The 19,138-nt window shown below is 42.1% G+C and overlaps 1 protein-coding gene across 1 annotated transcript in view; it reads left to right on the forward strand.

Moving 5' to 3' along the window:
- The window catches only part of ARPC2 (actin related protein 2/3 complex subunit 2), a 29,864-nt gene that overhangs the window by 7,958 nt on the left and 2,768 nt on the right, over nt 1-19,138 (forward strand). Inside the window, exons 3-10 of the mRNA XM_065880427.1 lie at nt 612-646; nt 2,284-2,396; nt 6,256-6,301; nt 9,733-9,919; nt 10,581-10,674; nt 16,563-16,689; nt 18,240-18,340; nt 18,671-18,771. Coding sequence (XP_065736499.1) covers nt 612-646; nt 2,284-2,396; nt 6,256-6,301; nt 9,733-9,919; nt 10,581-10,674; nt 16,563-16,689; nt 18,240-18,340; nt 18,671-18,771 — 804 coding nt within the window. The remainder of the gene's footprint in view (nt 1-611; nt 647-2,283; nt 2,397-6,255; nt 6,302-9,732; nt 9,920-10,580; nt 10,675-16,562; nt 16,690-18,239; nt 18,341-18,670; nt 18,772-19,138) is intronic.

Genomic DNA, 19,138 nt, shown 5'->3' on the forward strand with positions numbered 1-19,138 from the left:
TCTTTGAAATGGAATAGAACTGTATCGTTTATGGCCTGAAATCATCCTTTCACTTTAAGTAAATTTAAACCATTCTATGCTCTGTTTAGCAGTTTTCCTGCTGAGTGTGCTACCTCCACTGAGTATGTCCCGTGGGGGAAGGATTGACCAAAAGAGGGCATTTTGTGGGTCACATATACAAACGTCTATCATGGTCTTAAGGAGTTGAGAATTGAAGGTGAGCACAACCACAGAAGAGATTCCAGCTGCAAAACAAAAGCTTTATCTGTCCTGCTTCCTTTTTTCAGTCCTCCACCCTAAATAACTACAGAGGTTTAGATGCATAAGAAAATGAATTGTGTACCTCGATCAATGGTAAGTATAAGATTTTTACAGGATGGTCCGATCTTAAATAAAGCTCAGGAGCCTTTTGCAAGTCCCCTTGAAGGCAAGCAGCAATATAGTTATATTGTTTCTTTGGCTGCACCATGCGGCACGCAGAATCTTAGTTCCCTGACAAGGGATTGAACTCGTGCCCCCTGCGTTGGAAGTGCGGCGTCTTAACCACTGGACCACCAGGGAAGTCCCAGCTATATAGTTATCTTAACTAAAGGACTTGTTTTGTTTTGCAGAAACAAACCAGAAGCTGTAGAAGTAACATTTGCAGGTAAGTGCCTTTATCTCATCTACTAAGAAGAAGGCACAATATAAAAAATAGAAAAGAGAATTCTTCCTAAAATAAGCCTTTTAGGGCTACTATCTTGATTGTCTTTGTGTGTGGGGGGGTCTTTATTTTAGATGATTATTCCATGGATTTAGCTATATAAAGTTGCCTGCTGATATCTTAGAAGTTTGGGTTTAATTTTGTGGTACAAACTAAGGTTTTTTAAATTTGGAAATATTTTGTTATTATCTTTAACCATCATCTTAGTTTGCCTAGCACTAGAGGAGTGGGGAATCACAGAAGTGCTAGAGACCTGTTCCACAAGTCAGAGAGAGATGTTACTTCTTTCTTTTCCTAGAAAGAATTAGGTATTGATACTACTTACTTGCTGTGTGAACTTTGAGGAGTTGGATAGTTATGCTCTGTAAAAATGAGGGTACTTGGCTAGATGATCTTGGAACACTTTTTGCAGCTCTGAAGTGCTGTGACTTGGAGGCCAGGCACCATCCCCTTCCCCTCATACTAACTAGAAATGCCAGATCTCCCTAAAATAATTACACTCAGCACCTGGTTTCAGGAACCACAAGAGAGGGGAGGCCTGTGGAGTACAGAAACTTAAGGGATAACCAAATGTAGTGTGTGGGCTTGTTTGGATCCTAATTCAAATAAGACAAAAAAAAATTTTTTTTTGAAGCTGAAGTCTTCTTTATTGACAGAATCAACAGAACATGTGTGGCAAAGGTGGCCACAACGTCCCAACACAGCACATTCTGAAATTCAAATTAGACTTATTTAAATGTAGCTCCATTTGACTCCTTCAGCTTGGTACTGTGATGATTATCTGTGCACAGGGATTCTATATTGAAACAACCTCACTAACATCACCACTGTCACTCAGTTTTTGGAGACTAACAGTTTGGTCCAAATTTTTAAAAGGTAATAGGCTAAAAGACAAAAAAAAAAAGTCAGCTAAGCTATCAGGCCTAATCAAGAATGGCTTAATATTATTCATTCTCTTCTTTGAACATTTTACATAAGTAAGACAACAATATTTTTTTTTAAATTCTTGAGACAATATTTCAGTGCTTGACTGGATATTTGATATTAATAAATTGTTTTTTTTAATTTAGGCATGACAGTGGAATTGGGGTTATTTTATTTTCTCTTCAACTGTTTCTTTACCTTTTAGAGGTGTATTCTGAAATATTTATGGATGAAGTGACGTGTGCAATTTGCTTCAGAATAAATCATTGGGAAGGGGTGTGTCTAAGTGAAACAGGATTGGCCAAATGTTGATAATTATTGAAGCCATGATGAGAATAGGGGTTTGTTATAAATTATATTTTATACATGTTTAAAATACATCACAATAAAGATTTTTTTTCAAATTCTTTCAGCACCAAGCTGTGATTAAAGTAAAAATAGCTTTGTAATTTTAGAAAAGAGCAAAGAGATAGGTACTCTCTAATTCTATCTCAGTGTTTCTGCTGACTTTCCACATGGATTTAAAATAAATGCAGTTTTACTTATATGCCTACTTGTAAGGGAGACTTCCTTGTGGCCTGCAACATGTAGGCAGGTACTTTGAGATATTATTCCCTATTCCCAACTTAAGCAACCTTATTTGCTTTTCCTTGCAGATTTTGATGGAGTCCTCTATCATATTTCAAATCCTAATGGAGACAAAACAAAAGTAATGGTCAGTATTTCTTTGAAATTCTACAAGGAACTTCAGGCACATGGTGCTGATGAGGTAAGTTCCACATCACTTTTCCTTGGGACTCTTTTTTCCTTCTCACCTTTTCTTGGTAGCTTGCCACTCCTAGAAGATCCACGGCACTGAGTCATCCCTACTGGCACGGGCCACTCTGGTTGGCTTGCTCACCTAACCAGGGGCTCTTGCCTCTGTTTCCCATAGTCGTAAAGAAGGGTGTTTCCCAGAAAGAGTTTTGGTTCTTTGCTTGCCTGCTTTTTACTCTGAAGAAATAAAGATGTTCTCTAACCAATGAAATCAAAAACAGCTTTAGTTCTCAAAAAATGGAGCAAAGAATACTTTTCCTTGACCAATACAAAAATAACTATCACAAGACTGAGATGGGTTCTGTTCTATTTCTGTTACATTGTGAAGTAGGTATATAACCTCTGACCTGTTTCAAGTTTACAATCTTAATTTCTTATTTTGGAAATTTAGGCACAAATCTGCCCTTTCAGTTTTTAAATTTAATGCTCTTTAGAGCTGGCCTCTTTAAGTATCTGCTCTTCTTTATGACTACCTTAGGGGAAATAAGAAAGGGTGTCCATGCGTTTTGAAACTCTTGATGGCCATGCTTTATTCACTGGCTTCTTTCAATGGGTTTGGTTCCTGTTGAACTATGTTTGCTCTGGGGAGAGCCATTTATGGAAGAAAGAAAATGCTATTACACCAGTGTGTGCACGTTGTGGTTGGGTCTCAAAGCAGGAAGTATGACTCAGTTCCTGAATCAGTTTTCAAATATCTTTTAGTTTTAACAAAGTAGGTTCTCCTTAATCTGGTGAATGAAGATACAGTCTGGTGAATGAAATCAGATATATTTTCTTTCTGATTAAGAGTAGTAGCTTTTGACTTCTTTAAAATTTATGTAATGAAAAAGGCTGTTTGCAAAAGAGTATAATCAAAATCTTAACAATAAAAATTAAAATTGATGTTAACCATGAAGAATACCAAGAGCCATACACCGTCACTTCCCTTACTTCTTCATATGTGATTGGTTTGCCCTGTAAGTTCAAGGGTAGAGCTAAAACCTTTTCTGATTTGCCTCATAAATTCAAGGGAAGAAGGACGGTTTAGAGAATTTGTATTCAGGGTTATTTTACCCGAAAAGGAAGAGCTTCAGGAGAAAGACCTAGTCTTTTAAAGCATTTGAAAGATTATTAATTATATAAGTGATACTGGCTGACTCTTTACCAGATGAAGAGCAAGGGAAAACAAATGGCATTAAGCTGGCCGGGCATTAGATGAAGTAGAAGACAACTACCTGGAAAGAACTGTTGAACAGTTGAACAAACAACTAAAAAATTGTGTGATCATTCTCCCTAGATAGTCCTCTCTCTTTAAAGATATAGGTGCAATAAGAACAATCCTTGGGAGGGAGAGAAAGTGTTAAGCTAGATTTCTTAAATCTCCTTTCCAGTCTGTGCTTTCCTTATGGTAGAACTCCAGAACACATTGCTATTCTCGTAGGTACCACAAGGGTCAAAGAAACAGCCCCACCCACTCAAGTGGGTGGAATACGTAACATTCCCAGTGTTGGGGCAGAGTGCACAGTAAATGGCTCCCTGGGTTGGTTAAACAGTGACCAGCCTGGGATAACCACAGGAAGCTTGTTACTTTGTCACAGGCCCTTTTTCAAAGCAGAAAGCCTCAGCTGCTGGGGTGGGAAGGTCTGATCTTCTGGTGGCCTGTTGGAAGAGGGGGCACAAATTAAAAAGTGAATCATGGTTAAAAGTGCAAGTGAAGTCAGCAGGGAAGCGCTGGCTGGTTTTGCCAAGAGGAGGGCGCAGAGGAGTTGAATGTGGTGTAATTTTGGCTCTAAAAACCTCTTAGATCTCAGAGTATTAATTTGGTAACTTGGAATTAAACTAAATCTTAGGTGCTGTGGTTTCTCCCACATCTGATTTTCCCTTCCTCCAAGTACACACAGTACAGAATTGTAGCTAGTTAAAATTGTTAATGGGATATGTGTGTTACTTTATTTTTCCCCCAGACAGTTAAGGAGAAGTGGTATATGGGACACCTGAAGGTCAACAGACTCTATGACCTTGAACTTCTCCCTTTAGTTCCTCCTCTGTAAAAGAGATACCTTACAGTGGCTGTATGGTCACCAAATAGGAACTACATGTGACATTACTTATCTTTTACCTTTATACAAAAAGTGTGGTCACTGATTCATGCGGTGAGGTCCACCCTATTATCCAAGTTTTGCACGTTGGGAATTTCTTCCAGCTATAGGATAATGATTGATATGTGGAATACTAAAGAATATTTAAGAATGGGAGGAAAGAACCTACCATGTGATAATTTTTTTTAATGGGACATGAAATAAATGTTTTGCTCCTGGTTTGTTTGTTGTGTTTGTTTTAAATAACCTAGAGAGTACATTGAAAATAAGATTAGAAGAAAAGCATCGACATTTGCTCAGATCTTTTATGAGTCCCTGGATGTCAGAGATGGGCAATGAGACCACAGGAGTGAATGAGACAGAGGCCCTGCTCACATGGACCTCCACTCTAGTGCTGCCTGTGTTCGCAGTGCTTTTCGCTGGCTAGTGGGATCCTTTAAAACACACATGCCACTCTTACAATTAAAACAAGTTTGTACTCTTGTTCATTTTTAACTTGGTAACTTGTCTTAGATTCAGTACCTCTTTTTTTTTTTTTTTTTTTTTTTTGCGGTATGCGGGCTTCTCACTTGTTGTGGCCTCTCCCGTTGTGGAGTACAGGCTCCGGACGCGCAGGCTCAACGGCCATGGCTCACGGGCCCAACCGCTCCGCGGCATGTGGGATCTTCCCGCACCGGGGCACGAACCCGTGTCCCCTGCATCGGCAGGCGGACTGTCAACCACTGCGCCACCAGGGAAGCCCAGTACCTCTTTTTTTGATATCCCAGAAAATGCAAGAGAATCATTAGTGTGTTTGTGGTGGCATAGAGTTAGAAATTGGATGCCTAGAGACAAAACCCCACAGCCTGTTATACTACTGAGGGTTAATATATTGGCCTCAGTTCTACCTTCCTATAAAATAGTGATGACACCTTTCCTCCCTAAGTGTAAGGTTTTAAGGAGACATAGTAATAAGCCCTGTCTGTGTTTTACCTCTTAAACATATAAAGACTACTAAATACTGAGAGGTTATTAAATTCTAGTGACTTTAATATTTTTTTTTTCTCTCTTCAAATAACTGCCTTTCTTCCGCTTAATATGTCCCATATAACGTTTAAGTCAGAACTGTTCCTTCCCGAATAAAAAATTTGTTTCTTAAACCATGTCAGCCTAGGAGCAGTTTCTACCAGGGAGAGCAGTCATACCGGCAGAGAAAAAATAAGAAGGTGTAAAAGGGGCTCTTGTTTTATCATTTACTCCAAAAAGCTGGGAAGTAGCCAGCTGTTCGTTGGTTTTGAGAAAAAGACATTTAGAGAGTACAAGCTTCTGTGGACCCACCAGCATAAATAACTGGCTAAGATTCAGTTATCCATTGCTTTTTGTCTTTTAAAAAAAGATGATGGTGAGCTAAATAATTTTAAAGCATACAAGATAAGCAAGCTAACTGGAATCAGTTCCCAACAGTTCTGGTTGTATCTCGTCATGTAACGGGTGTGACTGAGTCCTAAAAGAGTAAAGGGTGAACCTTGATTGAAACACAGATCCTAGACCAACCTTTTGGAGTTAACTGCAGTTCTGTGACTGATTTGCATGGTAACTCAGATAAATCTGCTTCCCCCTCTATCCAGTTTCTCATTCGCCATTTGAAACTTAGGAAGAACGCTGGCTTAGGAAAAGCTTAGCCAGCACAGTGCTTTGAAAATAATGAAATTATCATGGACTTTGAATTAACCTATTTGTTTTTGTGTTTTCTAGTTATTAAAGAGAGTGTACGGGAGTTTTTTGGTGAATCCAGAATCAGGTATGTAGTAGTGTGAGCAGCTGTGGGATGACATAGAAAGAGACCTGTCCTTTTTTGTGCGATGCTTTTTTTAGCCAAAGGATTTCGTTTAAATGTTAATTCATCTTACAAATATTTTTGCATGAGTTCAGTTCCCACTTCAACTCTTTCTGTAAAAATAGCTTTTAAGGGGTTTGCATTGTCCAGTAATGGTACACATTATTGTTATAGTCACACAGAGAATTGATGTATGCCATTTTTAACATTTACTGGCTAAGGCCTAATGACTCTCCCTTAATGTTTCAGCCAGAGGGCCACCTTTGTTTGCCCATGATGATTAAAATGCCTTTTGAGAAGACTAAGCAAACATTGAGTCTCCCTCCCAGCCCCTAGTAACACGTTTGTCTGTACACTGTACATTTGGAGAAGGAAAAGCAATATTCACAACTATTCTCACATTTTCAAGTAACAAAAATTTCAGCCCCTTTCATCTGTTCTGATCAGTGATCTCTGCCTCCTTCATGGCCAGAGGTATTGGAAAGCACCATGGCCATCCTTGATTAGAACAGCTATGTTAACACAGCTTTAAAGGAAGTTTAAAAAGTAGAAAAAAATAAACAGTATTTTTATCCCTATGATTAAGTGGTAGTTTCAAATTCTGGGGTGTCTAGCCGGGGCCGCATAGTCAGGACCAAGTTGTAAGACTGTTTGAACATAATATTTGTTACTCAAATCCTGTGACTGTGATACCTTGACTAACAAATCCTTCTAAAAAGGAAGGTGTGTCTGTCTCTTTTAACGAGTTACTTTAAAAACAACAACAGGGCTTTCCTGGTGGCGCAGTGGTTGAGAGTCCGCCTGCCGATGCAGGGGACACGGCACGGGTTCGTGCCCCGGTCCGGGAAGATCCCACATGCCACAGAGCGGCTAGGCCCGTGAGCCATGGCCGCTGAGCCTGCGCGTCCGGAGCCTGTGCTCCGCAACGGGAGAGGCCACAACAGTGAGAGACCCACATACCGCAAAACAACAACAACAACAACATGACACCATCTCACCACTCCCATTAGAACACCTTCCTGTGACTCTTATATGCTGCTTTGGAAACAAAATAATAAAGAAAAAGCGCCTTTGGAATGTAACTTGCTACTAGGAGTATTTATGGATGAGAGCTTTGCACTCCTAAAGAATATTGAAATGTGTTAATCCCCAAATTGATGGTCCAAACGTATCTCAGAAATAAAAGCCAAAAGATAAATAACACTGTAGGCTTTAAGAGGAATCAAGGAATTTCAGAAAGAAAGAAAGAAAAAGAACTATAGCAGAAAAAGCATAAAGGAACTCTCGGACATGCTTGTCACCGCTCAGGTCCTAAAATCTATCAGAACAAGCAGAGTATAACTCAGAGAGCTTATGTTTCTGTCTCTGGGCCTTCTCTTCCACTTTCTGTGCTAAAGCACACGCTACCAAATTGCAGGCCTTGTGTTCAGACAAGTGCGAAGTATAAAAAGATGTGAAGGTAGCATGTCTCTTCCTCTTTTTCTATGGATTTATCTAGGCAAGTTTGGAAAACTCAGCAGGGCATACTAGATTTTTATTTTTCTTCAGTATGTTCATCATGTCAGAAGCCGTACTTAAGTCTGGCTTCAGTTATAGTTTTATTTCGTTTGTTTTATTTGGCTTCTTAAAAATAGCAAACCTCAAGTTTAAATATTTTCTTTTTTAATCTAATCTTGTGGTCTATTTATCTGGTTTTCAGGTATCCAAAATGGAATGGTGATTGGTATTATTTAATATTGGAGTGCCAAAAATGTGCTAAGCACCATCTAGAACAGAGATTTAGATAGCCAGCCAGTGCTCTCAGTGAGGATAGATCCAGCAAAAAACACAGACCCCAGGACTGCTTTTGGGAAAAAATTAAATAGTAACAAAGTATAAAGGTCTAAGATACTTGGAAATGTGAAATCTATACAGTTCTGGCAAAATTTTTCCGATCAGTTGTCTAGAATATGAAACGATCCTCGGTGATGTACAGATACTCTTGCAGAATCATCTGTAGGCTTTTGGGCAGGTATTATTTGGCTAGGTTATAAAATAAAGCATCCCAGCCTTGTTGGAATTTGTGCTGGACACGCTATAAAGGAGGCACAATAGTGTAGTGGTCAGTACACTCGGACTTCAGTCTCTGTACTGCCCCGTTTATTGATGACCTGCTATGTTCCAGGCACTTTAAATACTGTGTGTTCTTTTAATTCTCCCAGCAGCCTTCCCCAACTCACCACCCTTTTTTTTAACAGATGCAGGAATTGTAGAAGTTAGGCAATTTGTCCAAGGCCAGAAGTGTCAACGCCAGGATTTGGACCCAGTTTTTGTTCAGCTCAAGAAAGAGTTGCCTCCACCTTTATATCATGCTGCATTTGGCCTGGCACTTTGCTTCTTTGAACCACTTTTTCCCTCTAAAATGAGAATAACCATATTCTGGCCTACCTATTTCGAATAATTCTTTTTTTTTTTTTTAATTTTATTTATTTATTTTTGGCTGCGTTGGGTCTTCGTTGCTGCACGCGGGCTTTCTCTAGTTGTGGCGAGAGGGGGCTACTCTTCATTGCAGTGTGAGAGCTTCTCATTGCAGTGGCTTCTCTTGTGGAGCACAGGCTCTAGACGCGCGGGCTTCAATAGTTGGGACACGCAGGCTCAGTAGTTTTGGCTTGCGGGCTGTAGAGCGCAGGCTCAGTTGTGGCGCACAGGCTTAGTTGCTCTGCGGCATGTGAGATCTTCCCGGACCAGGACTCGAACCCGTGTCCCCTGCATTGGCAGGCGGATTCTTAACTACTGCACCACCAGGGAAGTCCCCAAAGAATTCTTATGGAGATAAAATGAAGTCAAATATTTTTAAGCACCTTGAAAATTTTGCAGGGTACACAAATCTATTGGGGAGGTATATGTACCCTTTTTTTTTTCCCTTTTTAGGTTTTTTTCCCTACCTCCATCCTCAGGGTTTGTGATAGCATGTAAGCGGGTATATTTTATTATCAAAAAGCAACCCAACTGCTGGCCGTGTTGGCACTTGGCATGTTAAACCTCAGAGGAAAATATGTAACTCATATTATAGCTTGATAGCATCTTCAGCCCCCTTCACAGCTGTGTCTGGAACATTAAATTTCTAATGAAAGTTCCAGGATTATGACTTCCTCCCATTCCTTATTTGTAATCAGTCATCTTTGATATTGATTCAAATTTTTGATATTATCTGTTAATTAGCTGTATATATATTTACAGTAATTCTGCAAGAATTAAGATTTTTTATTTCATCTCATTTGCCCTTTGAAGTAAATGGGAATGGACAGCTTTCTACCTGAGTTAAAAGTATAGACATTGAGACAAAATAAAATGTCATTAGAACCTGTAAAGTTTTTTTTAATATAATTGTTGGGTGTTTTTTTTTTCCCCTCCAGGATACAATGTCTCTTTGCTATATGACCTTGAAAATCTGCCTGCATCCAAGGATTCCATCGTGCATCAGGCTGGCATGTTGAAACGAAACTGTTTTGCCTCTGTCTTCGAGAAATATTTCCAATTCCAAGAAGAGGGCAAGGAAGGAGAGAACAGGGCAGTTATCCATTATAGGGATGATGAGACCATGTGAGTATAGAATTTGGTCCTGAAGCCTGGTGTGGCTGTCACGCATGCTTACTGAAAGTCATTCAGCTAAGTCAGACCTTAAACTCTATTGTGTGAATCCCCCAAGTGTCTTTCTCATAACATTTTTTAACCCAGGATGTAAGTGTTGAGGGGGAAAGGCCACTTCTTGTCTCCAGATACTGAAAGTTGGCAAAAGATGAAAAGAGAATCCAGTGCTTTCCTTGAAGGCACCATCATTTTGAGTCCCCTTCAGTAGTATAGCTGGATAATCGGGAGGCAGAGGGTGACTGTAGGTTCTGTGTTGTTGCAACCCTTGGATCATTTACATGCTATGAGTCTCATAGTATATAAAGGAATACATTCTTTAAAGTGGAATTCTGGGAATCACTAACTCTAGATTCCATGTCGGAGCATGTAGACAAGTTAATAACATCCACTTTGGGAGATTTTCATCTCTTGCCTCACATAGGCCATGCATTTATTTATTTATTTATTTATTTATTTATTTTGGCATGCATTTATTATACTGACTTTGTTGGCCACCTTGTTTTATGAATTAACAGATTCGTGACTTTACCCTCCTACTTCACTTGTAGAGCAAGTTCTTGACAAAACCCTGTTCTGGTTCTGTACTCACTCTCATGGGTTTTGTTTCCCTCAGGTATGTTGAGTCTAAAAAGGACAGAGTCACAGTAGTCTTCAGCACAGTGTTTAAGGATGACGACGATGTGGTCATTGGAAAGGTGTTCATGCAGGTATGGAGCAGACATCTTGGGGGGGAGCCATGGCCTGGTGACTTGCACCTTGTCATCAAAGCACACCATGAGCATAGAACTGGCAGCTCCTTTGATTAAACAGCCCCCATCAAACTCACTGAATTTTTTTTCTTAGTGGATTTAGCCCTTTTGCAGGGCTGGACTAGAGGGTGAATTGAGTATTAAACATACTGACAAAATGACTAAATATTAAGCATCCTTCCTGCCGTGGGGTCTTTAATTTAAAGCTTGGTCACATTTCCTGCCCTCTTATGTTTCCTCAAGTTTCTAGCAAGGTCTACTGGCTTGGCTTAGTCCCAAATAAAGTCTTTTTAGAATGGAATCTAGAGAAAATTCTTAAGTAGTAGGTAATGCATTAATAGGGTAGAGTTGTCAAACTGACAGTGAAGAGAAGGGGCCTGAGTTTGACCGAGGCCCCCATGGAGGGAGTGCCTCCCTCAGAAGAAGCTCATCTACTAGAAGAGTAATGGGGTTTAGCAGGACATTTTGTAATTGGATTTCTGGTGCGGTTGGGCTCAGGTCTGACACAACACACCCGCTGTGGCTTTGTCATGCTGTCTGCTAACCAGTTGCTGGCTTTAGGATGTGAGAGCTCATTGGTGAAGTGGTATCCTGGCTGGTTTCTTCTGAGATGGCTCAGCATTCAAAATCTAGTACAGTGGTTAAATTTCAAAACACTTGTAGGTTCATTCTGTTCCTTAGCAGGGTGAAGAGATTTAAGAATTCTGGGACAGAATCTCTTTTGCCAGGTTAGGTTGAAAGACAACTGTGCTTAATATAGTGGGAATACTTTATGTGCAGCCATTCTGAGTGGCTAGAGAAATCTGCAAAAAGGATATTCTCAGTTTGATCCATCTGTGGTGGCTTTTTGGTTTTTTTTTTTTTTATAAATTTATTTATTTTTGGCTGCGTTGGGTCTTTGTTGCTGCACATGGGCTTTCTCTAGTTGCGGCGAGCGGGGGCTACTCTTTGTTGCTGTGCGCAGGCTTCTCATTGTGGTGGCTTCTCTTGTTGCAGAGCACGGGCTCAGGCGTGCGGGCTTCAGTAGTTGTGGCTCGCAGGCTCTGGAGCACAGGCTCAGTAGTTGTGGCACATGGGTTTAGTTGCTCTGTGGCATGTGGGATCTTCCCGGACCAGGGATTGAACCCACGTCCCCTGCTTTGGCAGGTGGATTCTTAACCACTGTGCCACCAGGGAAGTCCATGTAGTGGCTTTTTGTGCTTAAGCTTATTAATCAGAAACTAATTTTGTAGTCCCTGTGCAGAAAAATTGGAATATTGACGCAGCATTTGAGAGTACTCAAACTTACGAAAGTGTGTGTGTATGTATATATATATATATATATATATATATAGATATGTATATCTTGGGTCCTAAATGTAAGCCTCAGGCAGGCATTTCATGCATTTCTATGCAGAATTGACAAGGGAATTAAACGCAGTAGCTCAGAAATTGGGCTAAATCCAGACTGACAAGCTAATTTTAAAAGCTATGAACTATATATTTAGATTTGGCTGTTTTTTTACCAGTCTTGTTCCATTTTATTCCAGACAACATCTTAACTTATTTTTATACTTTAAACAGATCTGATCTTGGAGAGTGTACTGGAGATTTGTTCCTTAGGAGAATTTTGTGTGTTCTTTTTTGCATGTGAACTTAAGCTCTCCCTCAAAGTACATGTGGTAGGGCACTTCTAAAAGGAAAAAGAAAGTCTGCATTTTTGCACTGACAGTTTCTCCAGTGAGTGATGGGCCTGGCACCATGTGAGAAGGCAGTGCTCAGGAAGCCATCTGCCCTGCCTCCCTCTCCACACTCAAAGGCTGAGATAATTTATTTGAAATGACCATAGAAAGCTGGACTTATTTGGCTGGTTTTCCCCTCCAGAATAAATCATCTGATCATTGTCTTGGGCCTAGTTGTTTTAAATTTCTAGGAGAAGGGAGAACAGTGGATGCCCAGCACAGAGTGTTGTGACCTGGGGAGGCTGTTTGCAGTTCTTGTGGTCACTATCTGCTTGCTGCGGGTCTTTGTCTTCTCATGCTGGCATGCACCTCCAACCTGGGCAGAGCACAGTCCCTGCTTTTGTCATTTGGCAGGCAGACTTAGAGGGATGCTTATTGCTGCCGTAAGGAAAAAAACAGGGAGTTTCCATTCCCCACTCATAAGGATGTCCTAGTGCTCGGCTTTGGGGCATTATCTTTGTAGGCATATGAGCTGAGCACCAGGGAAAATCTGGTAGATATCCTCATCTCAACGCTTATTACGTGAAAAGCAATAGAAACAATAGTTACCCTTTTGGACATTGGAGTATGGTGAGCTAGGATTTTTTTATATTATTAGATCTTTAAGTTAGTTCAGTAAGTAAGAGAAGTTAAGTGGAAACCACTGGTTTCTCCATGTTCAGAGACAAGACAGAAGCAGTTTGCCTCTTAGGCAATTGTGAAGATGCCCCTTTTGAGGCCCCTTGCTACCTGTATACATGTGGGGTTGTATCTATAGGATATTTTCCTGAAGTGGGAACACTGATTCAAAGTGAGCAATTTTGGAGGGTATTGCCAAACTCTTCTCCATAGAAGTTGTGCCATTTGCCCTCCCACCACCAATGCATGAGAGTGTCCATTTCCCCAAAGTGTTGAACTTTTGGATTTCTGCCAATCTGACAGGTTAAAAATGCTATCTACTTTTCTTATGAACAAGGTCAAAACATCTTTTTTTATGCTGCAGGCTATTTGTTTCTTTTTTCCTGTGAAATGTCTCTTTATGTACCCTACGCATTTTTCTGTTGGGTTATTGATCTTCTCAATTTCTTCATATGCTAGGGAGATTAGCCCTTTTTCTGTGATAAGAATTGCAAATATTTTTTCCAGTTAGTCGTTAGACTTTGTGAGTTGTTTTTGTTGTTGTTTTGTTTTGCTTTTTCCCCATGCAGAACTTTATTTTCACGTAGTTAAATTGGTCAACCTCTTATGGCTTCCAGATTTTGAGTCATAGTTAGAAACTCCTTCCCTACTGCAAGGTTATAAAGAAGTTTACCTGTATTATTTTCCTGGTGTTTTTATAGTTTCATATTTTACACATAAATCTTATTACCTGTGTGGAGTTTCTCTTGGTACATGGTATGAAAGGTGGATACATCTTTTTTTCTAAGTGGCCACCCACTGGTCCCAGCAGCAATTATCTAAAAGCCCATGTTTACACTACTGATTTTAAGATGCTGCCTTTATCATATACTAAATTTCTGTGTATATTTGGGTTTATTCTAAACTTCCTATGGTCAATTGTGCTTTGATGGAGGAAAGAAATAGTATTGTGATGTTCAAAAGACATCCCAGCTGGAGGGAGAAAAAAGAGGCAGTATTGCTGATACATATGTAACAAAGACACTAAGGAAAAGAGAGCTGCTGGCTGGTGGGTTGATTAGCTTTTAAGTGTTATGTAAGAGAGAAAACCAAGGAGAAACATGAGATTGCCTAAAGGATAGCCCCAAATCAGAAGTATATTGTTAACCAAGTCTGAAAGGTTTGAAATGTATCACTTTCCATATACAGAACTGTTGAAATGCTGCCAAGTCACCACAGGCTTACAAATACTCCAGCTGGTTGTGAATGCCACGTGTACCAGTGAACTGGAGCCTTCAGGAAGCTTACTAAACACAAGAAAATACTGGAGGGCAGTTATTATCTGTTCTGTTTTCTCCCCCGAGGCTAAAGAGGAAAACTGACAGAAGTTAGAGAACCTCCCAACCCAGTTGTAGAATGAAAGGTGTTTTCTAGAGAAGGGCAATCTCACAAGCTTTGCTTTAAGAATTTCCATTTTGAATGATCTTGGATCCTTCCCTCCCTCTCCAAGTATTTTTCCTTTGGGGAACAAAATTCAAAGGGGAGCTAACCTAACCCAGTGATGTTAATTTATTTCCCACCAACCTTTAGAAGCCACGCAGTGAGCTCAGGAGGCAGGGTGGTGAAACAGGTGAGATCCCAGACTGGGCATTAGACCTCCTCAGGTGTTATCCTTCCTCATTTACTGAAGGCTTGCTGATCAGTGTGTATTCTCCTACCTGCAAATGGAAACATAGTCCCTGCTCCTTTACAGTGTCCTGACACTGACACTGAAGTCAGCTAGGGTAGAGGTGCTTTCTTTCATTCAGCAAGCCATGTGCTAGACAGCCTCTTTGAAGGGCAGAGGACTAGATACAGAGATGAATAAAAGCAGGATCCTTGGCTTGAGGAACTTTTACAACCTGGTGGGGAAGCCAGATGCATTAATGAATAGTAAAGTATCACAGTAGAGGTTTGTAGAAAAGACTTGGGAACCCTGAGGGGAGAGCAGCCAGCTACTCCCAGGCTATTGGAGATAACGTTATAGAAGAGGTCATATCTGAGCAGCAGTAGAAGAGCGTTGCAGACCAAATGGCTATATAACATGCTTTCAGTATACTCATAAAACTCAGAGACCTTGGAAAGCCTTTGGTTCCATCCTTCTGCCATCACTCAGAGAATTTGAATCAGTGGTTTTACTGGCATTGCTGGAAAATCTAGTCCTGTTCTTGCAGATCTGGGTTGAGACAGGGATTCCTTGTATCACTTGTCTGTTTACACAGGAATGTATAGATTGGGAAAGCTTGAGATGTGGAGATTAGAACATGGAAGGAATGGCCTGGTGTTTTACTTCCTTAGGCATTTTTCTGTAGTTTGGTGAGGGTGGATACATTTTGTCAAGGGTGAGCTCTTAATGCAGGGTGGTGGTGATTTCATCCACGGCCATTCTAGAGCCATTCTAGAGCGAGAGTCAAAAGTCGGACTTCCAATTCTCATGTCACACAGTCTCCTTTTCTCAGTGAACTCTAAGACTGCTCAACTTCTTTAACATTGTTGTCTTCTCCCAAGAAGGGCTTAAATTTGGTCTAAAGTTCTCATTGACGAATTCTAAACAGTAACAGGGTCTAAGTTACCTCAGTGAAACAAGACTTGTGCAAAGGCTCAGAGCCCAGAGAAAGCATAGTATTCATGAAACTGGAAGAAGTGGAGGTGGGGTGAGAGGAGGGATGAAAAATTGGTCAGCTCATAAAGGGCTTTGTGTGCAGAGGTTAAATGAGTTAAGACTTCAGCTCGAAGTCTTTTTTTTTTTGGTTGCGTGGGGACTACTCTTCATTGCGGTACGCAGGCTTCTCATTGTGGTGGGTTCTCTTGTTGTGGAACACAGGCTCTAGGCACCGGGCTTCAGTAGTTGCAGCACTCGGGCTCAGTAGTTGCGGCACACGGGCTTCTGTAGTTGCGGCTCACGGGCTTAGTTGCTCCGCGGCATGTGGGATCTTCCTGGATCAGGGATTGAACCCACGTCCCCTGCATTGGCAGTCGGATTCTCAACCACTGCACCACCAGTGAAGTCCCCAACTTGAAGTCTTAATCAAGCTAAAGCTTGGGTTCCATTCACCCAGAAATTTTTTAAATTTCCTGAAAAATGTAACCTCTTGTCACGTTAAATCAAAAGAGACTAATAAGCAGTAGTCATTATCCTGAATGTAATCTGGTTCTCCCAGTGCTTTGCAATTTGCTGTCTGTTTAGTCTCAGAAGTAATTTTATCACCTATGTTCTTCCAAAGCAAGAGAAAGGCAAAAGGATTAACAGTGCTTTTCCACACTCATTGAAGATCGGGCTTGTTAAGTACTTTGTGATCTCTCCTCTGAATCTGAAGTGCATTGATAGCAGCCAGCACTTGTAATATTTCACATTAGGTGCAGGTTATTATTAGCCTCTGCTGGTCAGAGGGCTCAGAGGTCACACCCATAGGGCACACCCTGGAGCGTAAGTTGCCGTTCATCTCACACCACATTCTCTTCTGGTTGCTTTTTGCTTCATCCTGGCAGGAGTTCAAAGAAGGACGCAGAGCCAGCCACACAGCCCCACAGGTCCTCTTTAGCCACAGGGAACCTCCTCTCGAGCTGAAAGACACCGATGCCGCCGTGGGCGACAACATCGGCTACATTACCTTCGGTGAGTGGGGCGGGTTGACGCGTTTGCGCACCTTGATGGGTTCATACTGCAGCTGAAGTGGTTAAGGGGGGTGGGGGCGAAAGCAGGCATATCGATCGTTCCTGTTGCCGCTGCCATGACTGTAGGAGGCCTGCCACGGACGCTAGTACAAGTCGAGTGCTATTTTTATACAGTAATCATTTTCCTTTTTTCCCTGTTTTTCCTAAGTCCTAAGGAAAAAAGTGTAGCCTGTGATATCAAGTGTGAAGAGTTAGGGCCACATAAGCATCGCTAAGCAGCTGGTGGGCGTACTGTGTCCTTTGGCGTTTCTTGGTGTTTTGCTGATTTAGACCAGAGCTCCAGCCATGATTCACTTACTCCACTTTCCCCCTGAAAAAATTCACGTGCTCCCCTGTTACAGTTGCTTCAGCCTAGTGAGCTGGCTCATCATTATAGCTGACGGTTTAGAACCGCAGCTTGTTCACCCACTGCCCCAGATGCCACTAAAATGTCCCCCTTTCTGGAGTTTTCTTTAATTCACCTCAGTGCTGAAGGTGCACCAGCTTACCGAAGATGAGCGAGTTGATTTACCAGGTTTCATTAAATCTAAGGTACATTGTTTTTTCACGTTACTCTCTGAGTTTGGCACACAGCTCACAATTCGCAGCCTGCCACAGTTTAATTTGGCAGCATCTCTCTTTATGGTACCTAAACTGATGGTAAACTTACAGCCACTAGCATCTCAGCACCTTTGCAATGTAGTTATCTCCTGGCCTGGTGCTCTTTTCTCTCAGGGCAAGCTGACAAAGGGGTCCCACCCTTTCTTATGAGGCATTCCTTTTCATTTCAACAAATCTTTATACTTGAGGATTTTACTTATGGTGGGACCACTGAGTAGAGTGGGTGCAGAAGATAGAGAGGGCTCCAGGGAGCCAGAAGGAGAGGTGTGCGGGTCGGCCCAGGCGCAGGGCTGAGTGACTGCACAGGGCTTCAGGGGATTGGCGGCAGGGGGGCTTTTCTCAGCCCCCAGCCCAAGCAGCTTCTCCTGCCCATCCTCATCAAGAGCGCTCAGCTCCTTCTCCCTTGCTCTTTGGTTTTCACCACAGACTACATGACCCTCTGTGGATCTAGTCTATCTGAAAACTTACTCTGCTTCAGCACCAAGGACCTAGGACAGGCAGGCTTTGTTCTCTAATCCTGATTGCTCCACAGTCCACCCAGGTAGCCAGTAGTGTCATCCTCCAGAGAGACTGCTGAGCTGCAGAGGCAGGAGCTCATAGGTGTGTGGCAGACGGAGTAGATTTCACAGTGCACAGCCAGAGAATCCAGACCTGGAATGAATGCCAGGGCCAAACCCTTTCCCTGAGGAGCTCTGGTTTTCGACCATGATCGCCTCCATTTGCACTCACTGGCAGGAAACCCTGACAAAGCCCAGGCATAATGAAATGAGTGGACGGTCCTTAAGGAGGGAGAGATGGAGCTGACTGTAGGCTGCTGGTCGTCCCGCCCTTTGGCATTGGTGTTATTAGACCCTGACGCCTTGCCTATCCCCCTCCCCCACCGCCGCCCAGTGCTGTTCCCTCGCCACACCAACGCCAGTGCTCGAGACAACACCATCAACCTGATCCACACGTTCCGGGACTACCTGCACTACCACATCAAGTGCTCAAAGGTGAGTGAGAGCAGCTGCAGCGCCTCAGTGTCCTGTGCTCTGGGCCACTCTCTCCACCAGAGGTGATGCCGTAGAAAGTCATCTCTGTAGTCCAGGCTCTTGCTATGACCTCTTGTAGGTGGTTCTAGAGGCTTCAAGAAGTCATGGCCTTTCTCCATCTCTCACTCACCCCTCCCCATAGCAGAGAGGTGAATATATGCTTCCTTGCATGGCCCTGTGTCAACCCTAGGGTGCATATTCCCAGACCTTCCTGATAATTTCTGCTAATTAGAGCAAAGCTGTCTTTCTAGAAGATGACTCTGCTTCAGTACCCATTGTGTTTGCCTCCAGGCCTATATTCACACACGTATGCGGGCAAAAACATCTGACTTCCTCAAGGTGCTGAATCGTGCACGCCCAGATGCTGAGAAAAAAGAAATGAAAACAATCACGTGAGTCACACCGTCCTGCAGAAGGACCACCTTCCTCTCCTAAGCTCACCAAGAAGGAGGTAGTGGTGTCGGTGGCCCAGGTGTCTGGACAGTAGCTGCATGTGAGGCAGGCAGGGTTGGGCCTGTAGCTGCCCAGCAGACTAAAGATGGGACACACAGGTTTTCGCTTCTCAGTGGGTTTCCTTGTTTCTACATCTTTATGAGCGAGGAGAGTGGCAGCTAGGATAAAATACAGAGGGACCTTTTTACTGACATCAGCTGTGTTCTCTTTGGGCCTGAGTTGAGGGGCCAGTCTTGTCCTTCTCAGGGTCTTCTTGGAGAAATGAAGTAATTTGCTTAAGGACATTTAGTTGAGTAAATAGGCCTG

Source organism: Phocoena phocoena, chromosome 7, assembly GCF_963924675.1.
Source record: "Phocoena phocoena chromosome 7, mPhoPho1.1, whole genome shotgun sequence".
NCBI lineage: Eukaryota > Metazoa > Chordata > Mammalia > Artiodactyla > Phocoenidae > Phocoena > Phocoena phocoena.